The following is a 20,397-nucleotide window of genomic DNA, read 5'->3' as shown; positions in this document are numbered from 1 at the left end:
CCATAAAGGCCTGATTGGTGGAGTGTTGCAGAGATGGGAGAACCTTCCAGAAGGACAACCATCTCCACAGAGGTACTCTGGAGTTCTGTGAGAGTGACCATCAGGTTCTTGGTCACCTCCCTGACCAAGGTCCTTCTCCCCCGATTGCTCGGTTTGGCTGGGCGGCCAGCTCTAGGAAGAGTCTTGGTGGTTCCAAACTTATTTCCATTTAAGAATAACGAAGGCCACTGTGTTCTTCGGGACCTACAATGATGCAGACATTTTTTGGTACCCATCCCCAGATCTGTGTCTTTGACACAATCCTGTCTGAGCTCTTTGGACATGCACTGTCAACTATGGGACCTTATATAGACAGGTGTATGCCTTTCCAAATCATGTCCAATCAATTTAATTTACCACAGGTGGACTCCAATGAAGTTGCAGATACATCTCAAGGATGATCAATGGAAACAGGATGCACCTGAGCTGAATTTCGAGTCTCATAGCAAAGGGTCTGAATACTTATGTAAAAAAGGTATTTCTGTTTTATATTTTTAACATATTTTCAAAAATGTCTAAAAACCGGTTTTCACTTTGTCGTTATGGGATATTGTGTGTAAATTGAGTGCAAAAATTAATGTCATCCATTTCAGAATAAGGCTGTAACGTAACAAATTCGGAAAAAAGTTAAGGGGCCTGAATATTTTCCGAATGCACTGTAGCCTATGCCGTCCTATTGTGGATTTGTTTTGGTAGAACATGTACAATCCACTTTTCCCTCATCACTGTCTTACACTTTGAATTCGTCATCAGGATATACTACGAACCCAAAAGCTAAGACGAACTCAAAAGCTTTGGACAGTTTTTTCCAAACTAGCTTTTCAATCAAATCCCATTATCACCAGCACGCCACCAGAACACGTGCATGTAGGCTACCATATTTTGCAGCATATCTTTTGGAAGCTTAAACTCATTGGGTAGGCTGCAATGAACAATTTTCACTTAAAGTAATGGGGTAGGGCAGGCTATCCAGATAAACAAATACATAAATATGTCTACACTTAATTGCAGTTCATAGGCACATTCCTTATTACAGTTTGAACTGAAATGAAATGGTGAAATAGGAGATTCAAGGATGAATGTGAGAGTCTGTCTCCTCTTTCTTTTTCCTTACTGATGGGCACATGACTACAAACTTTTTTTAAAGTATTTGATTGAAATTATTTGTCATACATTAAGTTTCAATAATAGTATTTTCAATCAGTCTTCAAAATGAAAATGTTGAAGATGAGTCTATCCACTAGATGGCAGCGTGACTCTGTTTAACTGGGCAAGTCTGTAACAAAAAAGCAACACATTTTTTCAAAGACACTAATCTGTTTACAATTCGGTCTACTTCCATCTTATTATCTCAGTCACATGGCAAAATAAATGTTAGGCTACATTAAGTAAGCCGGCGTGTCTGATTTCACTTTTTACCTACATTGTAGCCTAAACATGACAAAAAACGTTTGCGGTTGATAAGGCTAGATAGCTCTCTGAATGTGGGAAACAAATGGAAAATTACAATATTATTGGCTTGTTTCCAGTGCAAACCTACAACTAGGCCTAAATAGTGTGAAGGTCAGATCGTGGGGATTCCAATTGCCGCTGTCCGTGGTGCTGAATCCCCAACAAGTGCAAGCACTTGTTTGTTTACTGTCTGCTACAATTCTTCACATGGCATTGACACCACAACACACACACACACACACACCATTGTTTCCTATAACGGCTTAACCCTGAGACCCACTGTTGCAGCTATGCAAGATTTCTTAATATAATTGCATCCAATATAAACTCAAAAATAATGTCAAAACATACATAGTTTATGCATCTCCTTAGACCCAGTTGTATGTTTTCAGATGAAAGTTTATTTTTTTAGGTTTCATATGTAGCCTACATGTTAAACTCAGGCCATTAATTTCCACAATGAGCTCACCAAAACTCATCCAATAATGTGGCCTAATGCATCACAGTTTGGAGGTGTGTCTTGTGGAAGTCGGACGCCCCCAGAGTCTGAGTCGGCTGACCCCTCCATCTGGGGCGATGACCAGACGCACGTGACTGACCGGCCCAGACAGCGCCAGCGAGTCACATGAGTAAAAGTGCCTGTGATGGGCCTGCAGCTAGAACAGACAGGAAACAGTTCTCACCAAACTGATGTTTTACTGTGTCAGTTTGGAATGGTTATTATCATCACAGGTTGTAGGTTATGAGTCGTTTTCGTACTTAAGCAGTTGCACAAGGGGGAAAAAGTAAGTTCGGTGGACTGTTGACTTTGGCAGATGTTTCACGTCACAGAAACTTGTGCACATTGAAGAGTGAAGTGTGAAGCACAACACCTCTCATAGATGAGACAGATATCCTCCTTACATTTGCCAAGACCTGATTTAGTTGTTATACATGCACATTCAATATTGTTGACCTAAATAATATGTTTTGAAACACACACACTTGAATTTCTCCCCATCTGTCTGGATGGGGAGAACATTTAAACACTGAATTGATTAAAATGCTGGAAAAAAACATTCTGGATAAAAATGGGCTGATAAAGTCTCAGTAGTAGCGCTGATCTAGGATCAGGTCCCCCTTACGCATTGTGAACTTACTAAAAGGCTAAACAGATCCTAGATCAGCAATCTAACGGGCCCAGGCATTGGAGTGAATTATAGGGATAATGGTTGACATACTTTCTGAGGTTGCAGAAGCACCCGCCATTTGTTTCCTGGATCGCTGCTCCACCTGCCACTCACATACTTCCCTTCCTCCTCGGGGGTCAGATGGCACGCTTCTATCTTACAGGAGTCTGGGAAGTTTCCTGCGTGTTGTCATCACATGATACAGTAAGAGAAACACAAAACCTCTGTCTCAGTAGTCTGTACAGTGGACTGCTGAATTTTTACAACAGAGGCGAAAGATGTGGATGTCTCCATTGTGATCTAACCTGTTACATTGTCATAACTAGAGAAAGGGGATACCTTAAAGACGGTTGCATAGCTGAATGCATTCAACCGAAATATGTCTTCTGCATTTAACCCAACCCCTATGAATCAGAGAAGTGCAGTGGGCTCGACATCCACGTCATGGGCGCTCGGGGAGCAGTTGTTGGGGGTTAACTGCCTTGCTCAAGGGCAGAACGACAGATTTTTCCACCTTTCGGGTTACTGGCCCAACGCTCTTAACCGCTAGCCTACCTGCCCTAATCCTAACCCTAGTAACCAAGTCTTTAACAGAGACTGGAACAGACAGAATGTGTGTGTGTGCGTGCGTGTGTTACTCTACCTTTGAAGTGGTTGGTGTCTATCTCAATTTGGCTGATGACTCCGGGATGCCCCAGTCTGAGAACGGCCCACTCATAACCTGGTACCTGTAGGATGCCCTTCCCATCCACCTGTGGAGCACAGTATCATGTCACCAGATGATACATCAGTGTCGTGTTCACCAATGAGAAAATGTTTTAAAATAGAGTGAAACAGGGAGGTACTACCTGAAATTGCCCAAAAAGAACACAGATATTGTGTAGAAAACATTTCAAAAAGTTCTACTCTGAATTGTCCTACTGAACACGATCCAGTGCTATGGCATGTGCCAAACTTAGCTGAATTTATTTTGCACTGTTGATGAAGAGCGGCAAGTAAGCATTTCACTGTACTGTTTACACTCGCTGTATCCTGTACACGTGACGAATCAAATGTGATTTTAAGTTACCTGTAGGTTTTTGGGTCTGTCCAGTCGACGGGCTGTCTCCCATCCATCGCCCATGTTTGCAGATCTTCCCAAACCTACAAAGGGTATGATGTTTCCCGGTCAACCCAGTATATAGACTTGTCTCATTTTGATATGTTCATTACCAATGGTATGCACTACCGATGAGATTCTGGACCGTTGCCAATATTGACATCGTCATTAAAACATATCACAGGCCTGCCAGTGATTTCCCTGTGTATATATATTAAGGAACACCTAACTATTCAAGACTCACACTGCTTCTTTCGACAACAATTACAAATCCCAAAGGTACATCATGAGATTGGAGTAAGATCTTTCAGCCACAAAGGCCCAACTGACTGGAATCATTTACCAAATAGATAAATCATGTGTGCACTTCATTAGTGAAAGATAGATCAACAAATGAGATGGACACAGCTGGTTGAAAGAATTCTGCCTTTGTTATATCTGTCTGTGTTATTCAGTATTTCCAAATGAATAGTGCGAAAATAAATATTGCCCTATTTGTTTTTACTTTATATTCCAGTGCCATCTGTACTGAAGTGATTGATTCCTTAATCAGTATGATGACAGAAGCCCCATTGAAATGTTTGCAGTATGACAGCATTGGCATACCAATCATATTCCGGGGGTGGCCAAAGTGGGCGTCGCTGTAGCCCAGACAGACCCCACCGTTGACCAGGGCCACCAGGTCCAGCTGGTCCTGTGTGGGCAGGGCAGACCAGTCTTTCTGCCCAACGCCATAGACCTTCAGTCTAGCAATCCCCCCATCTGCAACACAAGCATAAGTACAGATCCTTTATCAGGAATATTGATGAGAAATTATGTAACCAATAGCAAAGAGTGTCTGACGTGGAGGTGTTACCTGGGTACATGTTGAGTCGTAGGTGGGTGACTCTGCTGGGGTAGGTGATTGGGAAGTAGTTATGACAGGTGTCGGAGTATCCAGGTTTCAGCTCTGTCACAGGAACAAGCTCCTCCCACGACTCAGAGTGCAACTGTCAGTCAAACACAATTGATCATTGATCTTCTCCAGTGTGTGTGTGTACAGTGTCAGTGTAAACAGTTGTACCTTAGCAACTGCTTCAAACTGACTGTCGGAAGCAGCCATGCCAGTGCGGTCTCCCTCCAGGGTCAGTGCTGGGGCCTCATCTGATCAGACAGACAAAACACAGAAACATACATGACTATGACTTTTGCCAATTGTAACTGTAACAGTGTTGCTTCCATCCCTCTCCTCGCCCCAACCTTGGGCTTGAACCAGGGACCCTCTGCACACGTCGGTGACAATCACGCTCGAAGCATCGTTGCCTATCCCTCCACAAAAGTTACAGAAAATCTGCGTTCTTACTGGACAAGTTCAGGTAGTACCTCCCTGTTTCACTCTATTTTAAAACAACTCCTTCAAGGTATCAGAGCAAGTGACGTCACCGATTGAAACACTACTAGTGCGCACCACGAACTAGCTAGCCATTTCACACTGGTTAGTTTGCTGATGCCATGTAGAATGTGGCCCTTGCTAATTCACACCCCGAAACAGTTATTTTCTTGTCTTGTGAAAGCAAAACGTATTCTGTAGAATTCTGACAAACACTCCAGGAAACCAAACCAGGGTACTGAATTTCATATGTGAAAACACCCTATGGATCTTTCTAACCTATCATGAGGTATTAGACAGATTTTTTTTTTCTCTCACAATTATTGGCAAAAGAGCTGATCTGATTGGTCAAGACCAATTAGTGGAAAAATATCAGTATTTTGCTGCCTGTGTAAACACAGCCTGTTACACGGTCATCCATACCCAGACATGCAGCTTGAACTGAGGCAGAGGGCGAGTAGTTTCCAGTAAAGAAGGACGTGTCCACATCCAGGCCATGTATGATGCCAGGTACACCCAGCTGGATGATACACCAGTCATGACCTGGCAGAGAAAGCAGACAAGGTCTAGCTTCTGTATTCAGATTAGCCTACCTATGATCATTTAATTTTCCCACCAATGAAATTATTGTAATTTTGTGTCTCTTCAAGTTATACCAGGTATTCTTTTCCTTCTCGTCTCCCAGCCGTCCATCCATTTTCCGTACTCGGTGAATGCAGACGCTATGAACTCTGGTGGCTCTTTCTTCCAACCACGTGCAGTGAACAAAGGGAAGAGGGTGGTAGATGTGAATGGTAGTGGATCAACAGATGACAGTGGATTAGTAATGTAAGTGTGCACAGTACCTTCAGAAGATTGCTAGCTGGTGCAAACCATTCGTCTGTCGCAAAAATAACCTAAGATGACAGTGAGCACGTAAACAGATTAACATTATCTCATGTTGTGTAATTTACAGTTTTCAAAATGTCAAACTTGTGCCCATGGTGTAAGACTTACATTTCCTCCAGCTGTCTCACAGGCCAGGTTATTAAACTGCAGAAAGTCTGGTTGATCACTGACAATTTTCACTGCTTTTCGGTCTGCCATTCTATTGCAGACTATAATTTACAATACCGACATGTAACTCGATCCAGATTGAGAAAAAAATTCTCATTTACCTCATACAATAAGATAAATCTGCTTGTATATATTACAGCTTCCTGTACTTCCAAGTTTAAAAAAGCAGTCCACAACCACTAATGAAAAGATTATTCTTGTGCCTGTTTTCTTTCAATCAATTCACCAGGGCAAAGTCCGGTGACTGGGAAGTCATTGACAGCAGTGTTAACTAAACGAGATAGGTAGTGGGGGAATGGATTTTTTTTGTTTTGAATACTGAATATTGTTAGCAATTGGATATGTAGATGGGTGAGCCGGTCAACCAGGATGGATGAGCCGGTTAAGGATCGATTCAGACCAGGGTAAAATTGTATGACAAGTAAACAGTTTATTCAGAGTGAAAATATGTATTACAACGTAATTACTGCTCTTTCGTGTGGAACGGCAGGAAAGAGAGAGCGTAAACAGTCAGCACAGCTCTTATATACGTCACAGAAAGTAGGTTGACCCTAGGAAGATCGGATCTCCGGATTGGTTCAGCTGGTTGTAGTCTGTAGTCTTCCGCCATTGGCTCAGTTGTCTGTCCATCATCGTAGGATCTTCTTCGGGCAGTGTTCGGTTACAAAGGAGATTATGTGTAATGTGGGAGCTATCCTGTAGGGGACCCCACAGGCTTTACTGTGAGTTGTAGCCATGTAATTAGCAGTAAGTTAGTCACCTGCATACGAAATAGCAATTCCTTACAAAACCCTCTCTTCACGTCTCACCAGAGACGTGACACAACCTAACTGGATCCAGACACAAAGAGAAACTTCTCCCATAAGGACTATGAAATAAGGCACGGTATTAAACAGAAATAGATATTTATGTATTACCATCATGTTCTCCATTCAATCCCACTATGTACTAAGTTGGCTTACAACCCTCATTTAACAGAGCGGAGAACAGCTCAAAATAAAAGTAAAATGATTGTCCACATTAGCCAACTTTTTCCAGCAGGAAAAAGTTTCTGATACCCTCTCTTCACATCTCCTAAGAGATGTGATATAGTCCAGATACATTACTCCAAGCAAAAACGAAGACATAATCCAAAAAGGAAAAATATCCTAAACTAGGTATGTCTATCCGGAAATGGCCCACAAAGAAAAATAATTTCCCCCTCTTCCCATCCCAGATGGGACACGACATACAATGGAGAAGCTTAATCAATAAAAGCAACTGGATCCCCCTCCTAAAATTGCTGCAAAAACTGAAAGATGGGTCTCATGCTCCATACCGTTATCTCGCACCTGGCTCCTGTTATCTAACCAAAAAGACTGCTTGTTCTCGCAACCCCACGCTCTGAATGTGCCCTCCTGTATTTTTTCCAGCATGAGAAAGTTCCATGGCCCTGATACTTTTAAGAATGGTTCAAATCAGCTAGGTAGCATAACACATACATACATCCACACAAGGCAACAGCAGATAATATTCAATCATATATATGGTAATGGCTATAATGTAAAATAACCCCAAGGGTGTGAACAAAAACTCAGCAATGAATCATATAACAGTTACAAAGTGTAAACTACCTTCATGTCAAAAGAGAACAGCTCATTCAAAAACAGAACAAAAGAAAATAGTGTGAAATTTAGGTCCCCCTTTTGACACCAGCTAGGGTGTCACTCAACTATCCTTTATTTCAGCAGTCATAGCATTTCATGAAAATAATAAAAAGTTTATTATTAATAACAAGTTATATATGCCTTTGTTGTATGCCTTTGTTCCCCCCAAGGGTGTCACTTATCAAAAACAGGATAAAACTTTATTGTTATTGACATGTAAGATGTAGGATAAAACTTTGGTCATGGAAAACAGAGTAAAGAATTATTAGAAACCATCTGGTCCTCTCAGCTACTCCTTTTAACCAGGTGGGTCCAAGCCAGGACTCCAAACCATGTGTCATCATCAGTCAGTCCCATCCTCCCCTGAAAGCATGCGTCCGTATCAGCATCGCCAACTGGAGCATCAAGCAAAGGCATCATGCCTGAAGCCCTCACCACATCTGTAACAGACTTGTCAAAACACAGTATGATGCAAGCAGCACATCACATCAATAACAAATAATACAAGAATTAGGTCAGAAATCCAGTAACCATCCTACCAGTGCACTTACCAAACCAGGCCAAGAGAACAGACTCCTCCACCCCCCGTGGACCTCATCTTAGCAGATAGTGCATCAACCCCGCCTTAGATTGTGAAGTTTAAAAACTATCATCTGGACTGGTATTAGGAATATACGTGCAACATTGTTTACCGAACATCTTGCAGACGTCCCCTGACTGGCAAGAAGCATATCCAAGGCAAGTCTATTCTGTCTGGAAACCCCAAATGTGGCCTCAAGCTGTTCAGACATACTAGTGAGTGCATCACGGGAGTAATTCACAAAACGCTGTTGATCATAGTAGATATAATTAATCCATGCAGTCTGTCCAGCATCCACCATGGCTGGACCCATAGTAGGTAATAAGTGCCAGAGTCCATCATTCCTACCCAAGGCCTGAAACTCATGAGGAATCCCCACTGGCACTCCCAACAGGTTAGTGTATGTCAACTACATCCTCTGTCCATGGAGCACTACTACATCTGTCTCCCATGGGATGGAATGTTTTCAGGTCCCCTGGTTACAGAACTCAGCAGCTGTTCAGCAACAACATCAACAATGGTCCGTGGAATTATCAAACTGGTCAGACCACACGTACCTTGCCATTCTCCTCTAAGAATGGGTCTCAGCCCTCTTTTGGCTCCACTCATCCAACATACATCAGCCAGACCACTAGTTTGGTTTAGGCCTGTAACTGGCCAAGTGGAATTAATGGTTATGTTACTCCTGCAATCAGCTTCAGGCAATCTCCCATAATCAATGCCATTACCTGTACCCGTGATGCACTCGTAATTGCCCCCATATGCCTCAACACCCCAAGAGGCCCGATGAGGAGGTACTGCAGGAAACACAAGGCTCAAAGAGGAACAGAGGGTTGAATTGGGCTTAACCTGGTAAAAACTTCTCAAAATACACAACCACCCCTCTCCTTCTCCTACAGCAAATGGGTGTAGCCAGAACAGGTCTAGCATAACTTCAAATAATACAGTCCTTTCCTCTCAGGGTTTTAGCTGTGTACCTCATATAAGACAGCCACAAATTGTCCCTACTATCAAAACCAGTCTCAGTTTCTAATTAATCAATAGCCGAATAGTCTCTAACATTAATTACCTGAATGGTATTTTTAACACAGTGGTGGTAGAGGAGTGTGTCCGGTTACCTCTGGTCTTGGCAGTACCTTGATAGAAAACACACCCATCATGTCTGTCCTCGTCCTTTGTAGTCCGAGGGTGTGAGTGCCTGCATCAGAGAGCTTAATAGTTTTGATGGTTAGTAGGATTTCATCACCTTTACAAAGTTCAACATTGCTCCCAGGTTTCCCCATATCATGGAAAACCTATCCACCCTTGTGGGATCCTCCATGCTATAGGACACCCTCTTCTCCAATCCTAGAACTGTCCGAAGTCGGTTATCATGTAATCTCTATTCTAACTTCTTGTCTACCCAGATCTAGGGATTCTTATGCTTATTTTGGAACAAAATACACATCACTTAGCCAGAGCCAGACACATCTTCACTTCTATGAACAAAAACAGGGGTGATAGGACAGGTAGGGTTACTTCATTCGAGAGTTGGCCCCGGAATTCTGTTAATTCCAGTTCTTCTCCCGAACTCTGTTTATTGTCCGACAGTGAAAAATGTCTTACCCTTCCGCCGTGCGATATGAATCTGGGTAGCTCTTTCAGCTAGCTGTCACCAGGGGTCTTCTATGGTCCCCAAGCCTCTGGGACTGGATTGAGTGACTGTAGTTCACCTGTAATGCATAAAATCCTGGACATACAGGCTTGGTTAACAAACAATTTCTCATATGTTTTATCTGATTATATCTTTAACTTCTATTCCCAATTGTTAGCTTACATTTTTTTTTTTTTTTTCCCTATCCAATAAGCCCCATCCTATCCTAGACCACAATTTACCCATCCCCCTTTTGATACCTGACTCTGCCCAGGTATCAACCTTACCTACTCTAAATACTGACGTAGGTAAGATTAGTATATTATCCTTATGTCTGACATCATGAAGGAGCCCCTTTTAGTTTTCCACATGTCCAATTCTCCCTTGGGCGTCAATCCAGTACCAATTCCCTGTCAAGTTTCTTATCTACTTAAGAACTATCTGCGCTACTTATATATTTTCTTAAATATATATTTACCAATTTAAACCTTTTCTCTCATATTTCTCAAATACCACTAAGCTTCTAACTGTTTGACTTTATCCAAAATCATGTCTATGAGTGTCAATCTCTAAAGTCCTTACATTTCCTTAATCAACCTAACAATAATCCTAAATCATCACAGATGTCCTATATACCTGTTCAATTTAATACTTTTTTTTTTTTAACCCCTAATGGTAAAAAAAAAAAAAAAAAATCAAAACAAATGCTTATCATATCAAAATCCTTCCTTCAAGGACTCTCAGTATTCTATCTGACAATAACATGAATTTAATATATGTTGCAGAGTGCAGAATTCCTTGTCTACAGTGATTTATCACCCCTAAGAACTGAAACTTATTTTTCTATGTAATTCCCACCCTTTTATAGTCAAGTTCTATACTACACATATTAAAGAACCCTTTATCCTTAAAATCCAAATTCACTTGTGTAATTTAAAACTCATAAAATAAAAACTCATAAAGTTCCATATTTGAGCGTGTCTCTTTAAAATACCTTTGCACCAAAACAAATAGTTCTAACAAATGTTTTATGTGTATATATTTGCAAACCTTAATGATTAATCAAAACTTCCAGGCCTTTCCAATTTGGTCGTTTATGGCCTCATTCTCCCCAATATTATAATCCCTGATATTTAATAAAAATAACGTATTTTCCCTTGGCTCCTTCAACTCACATTTACATCTCAATATAACAAAACACCATCTGCGTGTTCCTCAAGGAAAAACAACTTGCCCCTGTTACGTATGTCTACGTATCAAGGGAAATGTTCAAATAACCAAATTCAACCTCGCTAGTTTACCGAAACATGTACAATGTTTTACCATAGAGGTTGCTTTTCACCATTAATACCCTGACACCGTTCCACATAATGGAAACAGTGCTCAAATTCACTGGTGCTATTCAAACGATCAAACCAAGAATCAACAACCATCAGAATCCACCATCACGATGTTTTATGACTCAGACATCCAATCCCTCTCTCTCACGGCCCAATTACAGTCCAAATAAACGCCACAAATCAATGATACCCACCCAGCGAATCAGCTGCTAGTTTTTAGCATCTTTCCTGACGATTTACATACTCCTTTTAAAGGACACTAACCATTTTCTCTGTCACCCCAGTCAAGACATCATTTCCGTGGCGACGGAAACCTCGCTAGTGATGTCATCAACAAGCGCTCAATCTTGACTCATTTCGCAACGATTTTCAACTCATTGTAAATAATGGTTGGCCTTCTGCAACAACAGTATTTCGGGTTCGATAAACCAAACCTAATTTATCACATCTGTTGAATCCTGATTTAGAGTTTACAACATCAATCAACATCTCTCAATTCGCTAATCTTATAAAAACATTTCGATGGACACAAATCTATCGTAATTGTTCCTCGTTATTATTCAGAATTAATTTGATTTAAGTTACTGTCTCGTCTTTGAATTAGCATTTTTAATTACGACTCTTTTCCCAATGTATTATTCCCAACAAATCATTTAGTGAACAGACATCGCCTTGCATCAAAATCTCCGTTCTTATATTAAGTTGAATGAATTAGTCTTTCAATTTGAACCAAACAAACTATTTAAAACGTTCAGTTTATATCTTATACCAATACTAGTGACTATAACTTTCTCTGCAAAACAACCAGTTCAATTACAACCAAAGACTCAGACATATATAACTATTCTTTACACCTCAGCTGGGAACCGAACCCCGGCCTCCCACGTGGCAGGCGGGAATTCTACCACTGAACCACCAATGTCCTTATGGAGATTCTCCGCAAATAGACCCAATTTACAGTTATCTGTATTTGTTACTCCGGCATCTGAACAACAGAAAATAGCACTAATTTAAACGCCCAAATTTTCCCTTAATTAGAGAAATGAACATTAATTATCTGGCAACAGTGCTGGTGGACCATTCTTTCAGTAAATATGCAATTTTGTTCTTTTGTGGCCTCTTTTGTGACTTAACTGCACATTTCATTGTTTTCAATTGTCCCCAGCACAAGGTTCACCTGTGTGGTGAACCTGCGTTTAATCATCTTAACTTTATGCCCTCCTGTCAGACTTTCATTATCTTGGCAAAGTCCCATTTCCCAGGGATCTATATTCCATTTTTTACTGGAACTCATTAAACTTCAGCTTTGGAACATTGGGGGTTTACATGTTGCGTTTTATTTCGTGATTCAATTTGCAATGCAATCGAATCGTCTTGATCATATAAAGGAGGCACAGTAACCAGACTACATTTGAATATAATTAGAAAACTAGCCGTTAGTTAATAACAGACGATGTATTCAAGTAACTATTGCTCAACTCTGCCTTATAGCTTTTCCTCATTAGCCATCTGTCTGTATTCAGTTCGAGAAAATCATGTTTTGGCATGATTGTCTCATTTCAAGTAACTAGCAGCAGGCTTAAAGGAACATTAAATCATCGCTAGCATTAAATATTATAAAATCTTATTTCAAAAATGTCATTTTGTTCCTGATTATACATTTTTAAAGAAGTTATAGATACACACAACATGGAAGTTTACATACAACACAGAATTTTAGCATTTATAGCAATAACCCTTCTTGAGTTCTTTACATCTCTGTCTCTAAAACCATCAACAATCTTAATGGAGAAGATAACCACATTACATTTTTAATATAAACCATTGAGTCATCTCTCTGACCCCAGCTTATCTTTATCATTGGACCTCTTATCAGACTGGATTGAATATAAAGTATGGGACAACCTCGGCGCCAGGTTTAGAAATGAATAGCAATTTGCTATCCCCTTACCGATATCTATCCCTAATCATTGGACCTCTTATCAGACTGGACTTCGACTTCTACTGTTCTTTGACTGTCAGCAAATTATAAATTTACACAAGAATTCATACTTACTGGAAATACTTTTCAGAATTTAGACAGACTATACGAACAATATGCAAAGTTTGTTTACCATTTTGCATTACCTTGTTTAAGGTGCACCTTTTAGATCAGTTTGAGTTGAAATATATTGTCCTCCCCAATTTAAAAAAACCCGTCTCTTTTTGGAACTGACCTTCCGTCACTCTCCTTCACACCCAATCAACTCCTCGACTTCAACCGTTATTCAACCATCCTCTGCCATGTTTTGTTGATAAAAAGATATTAGAAGGGGGCGGTTGGGATCGATTCAGACCAGGTGTTAAAATTGTAATGAGGGCGACAGTTTATTTTATCCCAGTCAACAATGTAGGTGACAGCACAGCCCTTGTATACGACATTTCCATTTGTCTCCGCCATTGGCTCATGTTGGAACATCTTCTCTTTTCAGAAGATTATGTGTGTAATTACAGTCAGGCAAGCCCTTAAGTTAGTCACCTTGGTTACAGGTTATATTAAAGTCCAGACTGGTGTGGTTCGAACAGCAACACCGTGGAGGATTGAGATGTTCAGCTGGTTGCCAAATTCTCTAAAACCAACATTGCTCAGGTTAGCTGGTGAGAGAAATGAACATTCAATTATCTGGCAACACACTGATGGTGACTAAGACAAAACAGTCAGTATGCAAATTGATATCTGTGGCATTGTTTTGTGTGACAAAACTGCACATTTCGAGTGGACTTTTATTGTCCCCAGCACAAGGTTCACCTGTGTGATGATCATGCCGTTTAATCAGCTTCTTGATATGCCACACCTGTCAGATGGATGCATTATCTTGGCAAAGTAGACATGCTCACTAACAGGGATGTAAACATATGTGCAAAACATACTGGGATCTTTTATTTCATATCGTGAAACATTGGTCCAACACTTTACATGTTGCGTTTATATTTCTGTTCAGTATTATGCAGTATGCAATACGAATCGTCTTGATCATATAAAGGAGGCACTGTAACTTCGTTGACCATTTAGACAATTTATTAAAAACTAGCCAATGTTAACAGACTAGCCTAGTCAACTGTAAATGTCAATTTGTGGTTCATTAGCCATCTGTCTGTGAATTCAGTTGTTGTATCATGTTTTGGCATGATTGTCTCATTTCAAGTAACTAGCAGCAGGCTTAAAGGAACATTAAATCATACACCTAGCATGGAAACACATAAAAGCATGTTGAGAAAATGTCTGTCATACTAGACTGGAGTTTTTTTTAAACGACAGCTGCATATGCATATTAGCCAGTACATATGGTATAGCCTAGCACTTATAGCATACCTCGCTTTACATCTCCTCTAAAAACAGTTGTACAATGTGCTCTGCAGTAAGATAACCAGAGTTTAATTTCCAAACCATATGAGTTCTCAAATAGCAGCTGCCCAATACCATGGTGGGCCTGCATAATGTTGGATGCATTGGAATATAAAGTATGGAGAATAACGAACCTGCAGGATTATAGAAACAGCAGTTGGGAAATTAAACTTTGTTTGAAATACTCAATGTTCATTGAATGGGAGTATATTAACCTTCCTACTAACCTTCTAAAAGTTGACGGTGCCAGAATCTCGCCAATCCATTCGTTCTTCTACTGTGACTGTGAGAAACATTTTCAATGTGCGTTTCACGCATATAGATACGAACAAAATCACAAATCATGTTTCACCATTTGAGCATGGAGAAAAGTAATAAAAGGTGTCTCGGGCAGTATTTGACGTATGTAAATATATTGTAATCTACTGAGTATAAAAAACAGTGGGAACACCTGCTCTTTCCATGACAGACTGACCAGGTGAATGCTATGATCGCTTATTGAAGTCACTGCCTCTACTTCAATCAGTGTAGAAATCCATGCCCAGCCAAATTGAGGCTGTTCTGGGGGCAAATGGGAGTGCAATTTAATATTGTGTTTGTAATGAGGGCACAATTAGTATCCCACCCCGGTCAACAATGTAGCTGACCGATGTAGACATTTCCATTTGTCATTTAACACTCTTTTCCCAAGCAAATTACAGGAGGAATGAGGATTAAGTGCCTTGGTTAAGGGCAGAGATTCTTCACCTAGTTGTCTTTGAAACCTGAAATCGTTCGGTTACTGGTCCAATGCTCTTAACTGCTTGGCTACCTAACACACTGATGTGACTAAGACAAAACACACAAAGACAAATGGTCTGTGTTTATATAGTGACGGCAGGTCTAGGTGAATAGATCATGGAAGACTAAGATGAAAAACCTTAGTGAATAAAGATGCTCAAACAAGCAACTGCATCTGTATTGGGTGTTCCAACTCTAAAATGCACGACTTAAGACAGAAACTGGGAAATGCATGTGGTCCCAATGTCTAAACAGTGACATTAGGGCTAATTCAAACTGCAGTCGGATGTTCTCCTCACAGGTGAGCGATTCAGCCCATGCTTGGTGAATAGCACTTGGTTGATCTCTGGGACAAGACATGATAATGCGCGACAAAAGTGAGAATGAATAAATAAATCACAGCAAAGGAATGTAGTTTGTAAGCTAGAAAATGAAACACCCTTGACACTGTGGGCTGCAAACATCCTACTCCTGTTGATAGGATTGTGGCATTCATCAGTATGAATGACATTTGTGGGTCCTGCCTTTGACTATTCGATTTACACTTGTCCTATACATGTTTGTAGTCTTAAATTACTTAGAATAACATTAAAAGCTAAATCTCTCAGCCCCAGAATGACTAGATAGCTCGTGATAAATCTGGTCATGCTAGCAAGCAACATATCTTGTTGAAACTACAGTAGCTAGCTACATTAAAAGGTTGCCGTGTTCAGCTGTCATTTCAGTTTGGAATGATGGTATCGATCACATATTACAAATAAATACCTTATGTGATAGCATTTTGTCAGATGGAGATCCCTCTCGATGTCACCAGCTTTTTACTTACTACCTAAAATGCACATAATGTGATTGGTGTTCAGAGTTTCTACACAATTTGATTGGTTCAGTTTAAAACTTGGCAGCAATTACCTGTCCAGCTAGCGAACATAAGTATTTTGAAGAAATGGAAATGTGTTGAGCAGAAATACACTATGTAAAACCAGCTCCTCCCTCAACAGCCATCTTTCTCACCAACTAAAGCAGATGGCCTGCTATGGCCCACCACCAGAATACATTGACAAATAGATTACTAGTCAATTTCATTCTGCATCATGGAGGTACAAAAGCAAGTCTGAACAAAGCTGCTCCAAGTGTAGTTATTTGAGGTAACGGTCCTACTGTTTTAGTTATGAAGTTCCTTCTGTCTGAAAGGACATCAGTCTTGAACATGTATGGACTAGTATGACTAACCCCCTCCCACCCCCAAAGAACAGAGCAATGGTGTTAACAGTAAACACATTTATTTTGTCATCTGCACTTTACAGTTGGAATTCGGGGAACTCAAAAACAACGTCTTTGCCTGTAAGCTTCTTGTAGACGCCAGAGAAGGTCTCAACCTAGAAAATAGAAAAGCAACCACTGGTTAACCACTGCAATAGACTAACATTTATAGGTCATAATGATTTTGTACGAAACACTAAAAACTGAGACATAAAAACAAAAGGTTGTACACTGCATGGTTTAGCCCCCCAGTCACAGCCCAAAGGGCTCTGGGAAGATGTAGGAATATACAGAACACCGTCCTCACCAGCCCGAAGGCCAGGGACAAAGCTTGCTCTCCAACGTCGTGGAACGGGACTGTACGTCACAGCACTGTGAAGCGCTACGCTCCCATACGCCACAAGGACAGAGCCATGCGAGAGCAACCTCACAGGATGTCCACGTTGGGGTTAAGTTGGGTGAACTAGCAAACTGCTACACGAACACTCACTTTGTGTTCAACGTTGTTCTGCTGAGCCTTGTCAAGGTGGACCTTGATGAGCCGGCTGCTGTCCAGTTTCACGCGGATCCTCTTGCCAACAATTTCACTGGGAAAGACCAGATCTTCAAGTATGGCATCATGCACAGCTGTCAGAGTACGGCTGGAGAAATAAATCAACTTGCATTAGACATATGGCAAATTTTTAAAAAATGCAACCCTTACAAAAACAATTCTCCTACCACTTGCCCCATTCAAAATTAAAGATTCTTAATACATGTCTGAATGCATATATTGGAAAGAGAAAGTCAATCTAAACGCTATGCAGATGTCTCAATCACATCACTGGAGACAAGCAGTCTGCTTTAGATAACGCAAGGTAATACGAGGGAACGTTGACGGTTAGTCTCCGGTCATCTTGTAACCGTATAGATTTATTCAAAATCCCATTCGAAGTTTCAAGTTGTCACATGCTTGAAGTAGAGAAGCGCCTTTCTCGCGAGCTCTTTCCCAACAACGCAATAACAAACATCAGTATTACAAATTAAGATAAAAAACACACAAGAAAAAACGAGCAAGTAAGCAAGCTATATACTGGGTACGTTTCAGGGTCAGTGCCAATACCATATTTACAATGTGCAGGTTTACTGGAGTGGTAGAAAGCATATACAACATGTTAGTAAAATTGTACACTGCATGGTTTAGCCCCCCAGTCATGGCCCAAAGGGCTCTGGGAAGATGTAGGAATATACAGAACACAGTCCTCACCAGCCCAAGGGCCGGGGACAAAGCTTGCTCTCCAACGTCATGGAACGGGACTGTACGTCACAGCACTGTGAAGCGCTACGCTCCCATACGCCACAAGGACAGAGCCATGTGAGAGCAACCTCACAGGATGTCCACGTTGGGTCCAAAATTGGTGAGCAATTATGGCAGCACCAGATATGACAGAAACAATTTGAAGTTCTGAACTAGTACCCATTCACACCAACTTTAAAGCCATTTAATTGTCTCTTCCAAACAGTATGTAGCCGTGCACATGCAGGTATGATAATGTAACTCACCTCCTGGGACGCTTCTGCTTATTCTTGATACGGCTTTTCCTGGTTGGTTTGGGCAGGATTCTCCTCTGCAAGTTTAATGAAAATATTAAGGATTACTAATTTACATAGGCAGACTTTAAAAGCCCAAGAAGCATACTTGATAACTAATGTACACTGCATGGTTTAGCCCCCCAGTCACGGCCCAAAGGGCTCTGGGAAGATGTAGGAATATACAGAACACCGCCCTCACCAGCCCGAAGGCCAGGGACAAAGCTTGCTCTCCAACGTCGTGGAACGGGACTGTACGTCACAGCACTGTGAAGCGCTACGCTCCCATACGCCACAAGGACAGAGCCATGTGAGAGCAACCTCACAGGATGTCCACGTTGATAGTAATGTTACAATCACAGCATCTACACCACATGACCAAAAGTATGTGGAGACCTGCTTGTCGAACATCTCATTCCAAACTCATGGCCATTAATATGGAGTTTGTCCCCTCTTCGCTACTATAACAGGGCTCCACTCTACTGGGAAAGCTTTCCACTAGAGAACATTGCTCGGCGGTCCCGCCCTGTGAGCTTGTGTCGCCTACCACTTTGCGGCGGATCCGTTGTTGCTCCTAGACGTTTCCACTTCACTCACAGTTTACCGGGGCAGCTTTAGCAGGGCATACATTTTACAAACAGACTTGTTGGAAAGGTGGCAGCATATGACAGTACCACATTTAAAGTCACAGCTCTTCAGTAAGGCCAGTCTACTGCCAATGTGTGTCTATGGAGATTGCATGGAGGTGTGCTCAATTTTATACACCTGTCAGCAATCGGTGTGGCTGAAATAGCCAAATCCACTTATTTGAAGGGGTGTCCACATACACACAAAAGTATATATATATATAAACAGTTGTCTCAAATAACCCATTCTGTTAGCTTGGTTCACAGCAACAGCTATACAAACTTCCCCTGCAACTCAGAAAACAGGACCGCTGCATTCTTACCTGTGCAACGAAGACGACATGTTTGCCGCTGAACTTCTTTTCCAGCTCTCTCACGAGTCGCACCTGAATTTTCTGGAAAGATTTCAGCTGGGGCACTGGGACAAAGATGATGATGGCTTTCCTGCTACCACCAACTTCAATTTCCTGAGGGAGAGGAAAATATTTATTTGAACTTACGGAGGCAAATACAAACACTTTAGTAGATAGTCTTTTTTAGCTGTCTGGCTGAAAAAGTATGCACTGCATGGTTTAGCCCCCCAGTCACGGCCCAAAGGGCTCTGGGAAGATGTAGGAATATACAGAACACCGTCCTCACCAGCCCGAAGGCCAGGGACAAAGCTTGCTCTCCAACGTCGTGGAAAGGGACTGTACGTCACAGCACTGTGACGCGCTACGCTCCCATACGCCACAAGGACAGAGCCATGCGAGAGCAACCTCACAGGATGTCCACGTCGGGGTTTAACTCAAATAACCCAACACAGCTCGGTAAGTACAACACATGCTCCATGTGGTGCCGTGCATGATCCTTACCTTTGCAGCAGTGATGTTCAGCTCCCTCAGCTGAGCCTTCATGTCCGAGTTCATCTCCAGCTCGAGAAGAGCCTAGAAAGGCAGACATGTTGAATACTGCAAACAGCATTAGCCAAGTGACTAAGTTAAAGGAGTTGTTTAAATTAGCCATACATGCAATAGCATATTAGCCATTGGTTACCTGGGAAATGCCAGACTCGAACTCATCTGGCTTTTCGCCATTGGGCTTCACGATTTTGGCGCTGGTACTGAACATGGCCTATGTTTCTGGAAAACAAGACAGACCAGAAAGCCATTTGAGCATGTTGTACATCTTTGGGCATAGTTTAATGTTTCAGATGAAACTAAACTGCAGCAAAGTGGTCCATGCTGAACGCCATCTCACCATACATACATGCAGTTACTAAGTTGACTAGTCAGTATAACGACAGTAGTGTGGCTATCATCCAGCTAAGGTTGATCAAACGAAGCAGACACTGGTTGGTTCCAATCTACACATTCAACCATATGATCTCGCAAACAACCGAGTAAATAATTGCA

At 41.4% G+C, this 20,397-nt stretch overlaps 2 protein-coding genes and 4 non-coding genes across 7 annotated transcripts in view; all 6 read right to left on the bottom strand.

The window, feature by feature from the left end:
* Positions 1-1,869: 1,869 nt before the first annotated feature.
* On the bottom strand, positions 1,870-6,542 carry allc (allantoicase). The gene is made up of 11 exons (XM_029631749.2): positions 6,125-6,542; positions 5,974-6,024; positions 5,785-5,872; positions 5,552-5,671; positions 4,823-4,902; positions 4,616-4,748; positions 4,366-4,521; positions 3,730-3,803; positions 3,304-3,412; positions 2,712-2,839; positions 1,870-2,147 (listed from the first exon to the last, which is right to left on the bottom strand). Exons 1-11 carry the CDS (start codon positions 6,212-6,214, stop codon positions 1,992-1,994), a joined length of 1,185 nt encoding a protein of 394 aa, XP_029487609.1. The 5' UTR covers positions 6,215-6,542; the 3' UTR covers positions 1,870-1,991.
* Positions 6,543-16,811: 10,269 nt separating this feature from the next.
* The window catches only part of rps7 (ribosomal protein S7), a 192,412-nt gene continuing 188,826 nt past the window's right edge, over positions 16,812-20,397 (bottom strand). For both annotated transcript variants that reach the window (XM_065008869.1, XM_029631748.2), the window contains exons 2-7: positions 20,039-20,124; positions 19,858-19,929; positions 19,327-19,470; positions 18,351-18,415; positions 17,299-17,449; positions 16,812-16,924 (exon numbers count right to left, since the gene is read on the bottom strand). In XM_065008869.1, coding sequence (XP_064864941.1) covers positions 16,847-16,924; positions 17,299-17,449; positions 18,351-18,415; positions 19,327-19,470; positions 19,858-19,929; positions 20,039-20,113 — 585 coding nt within the window. In that variant the 5' untranslated portion in view covers positions 20,114-20,124 and the 3' untranslated portion in view covers positions 16,812-16,846. The remainder of the gene's footprint in view (positions 16,925-17,298; positions 17,450-18,350; positions 18,416-19,326; positions 19,471-19,857; positions 19,930-20,038; positions 20,125-20,397) is intronic.
* On the bottom strand, positions 17,031-17,255 carry LOC115108790 (small nucleolar RNA SNORA73 family). The gene has a single exon (XR_003860383.1). It is a non-coding gene; the product is annotated as a small nucleolar RNA SNORA73 family (small nucleolar RNA).
* Positions 17,970-18,194, bottom strand: LOC115108791 (small nucleolar RNA SNORA73 family). The gene has a single exon (XR_003860384.1). It is a non-coding gene; the product is annotated as a small nucleolar RNA SNORA73 family (small nucleolar RNA).
* Positions 18,495-18,719, bottom strand: LOC115108792 (small nucleolar RNA SNORA73 family). The gene has a single exon (XR_003860385.1). It is a non-coding gene; the product is annotated as a small nucleolar RNA SNORA73 family (small nucleolar RNA).
* LOC115108794 (small nucleolar RNA SNORA73 family) lies at positions 19,558-19,782 on the bottom strand. Its single transcript, XR_003860386.1, has one exon. It is a non-coding gene; the product is annotated as a small nucleolar RNA SNORA73 family (small nucleolar RNA).

This window comes from Oncorhynchus nerka, linkage group LG24, assembly GCF_034236695.1.
Source record: "Oncorhynchus nerka isolate Pitt River linkage group LG24, Oner_Uvic_2.0, whole genome shotgun sequence".
Lineage (NCBI taxonomy): Eukaryota > Metazoa > Chordata > Actinopteri > Salmoniformes > Salmonidae > Oncorhynchus > Oncorhynchus nerka.
This window is presented reverse-complemented; position numbering and strand designations above follow the sequence as displayed.

What these genes read in the sequence shown, in the direction of transcription:
- allc (XM_029631749.2), bottom strand. Translation starts at nt 6,214, where the DNA reads ATGGCAGACCGAAAAGCAGTGAAAATTGTCAGTGATCAACCAGACTTT. An exon ending in CCACCCCCGGAATATGATTG is followed by an intron (nt 3,804 to 4,365) that starts GTATGCCAATGC and finishes TACCCTTTGTAG; the next exon opens with GTTTGGGAAGATCTGCAAAC. An exon ending in TGCTTCTGCAACCTCAGAAA is followed by an intron (nt 2,148 to 2,711) that starts GTATGTCAACCA and finishes TGTCTGTTCTAG; the next exon opens with CTGCAGGCCCATCACAGGCA.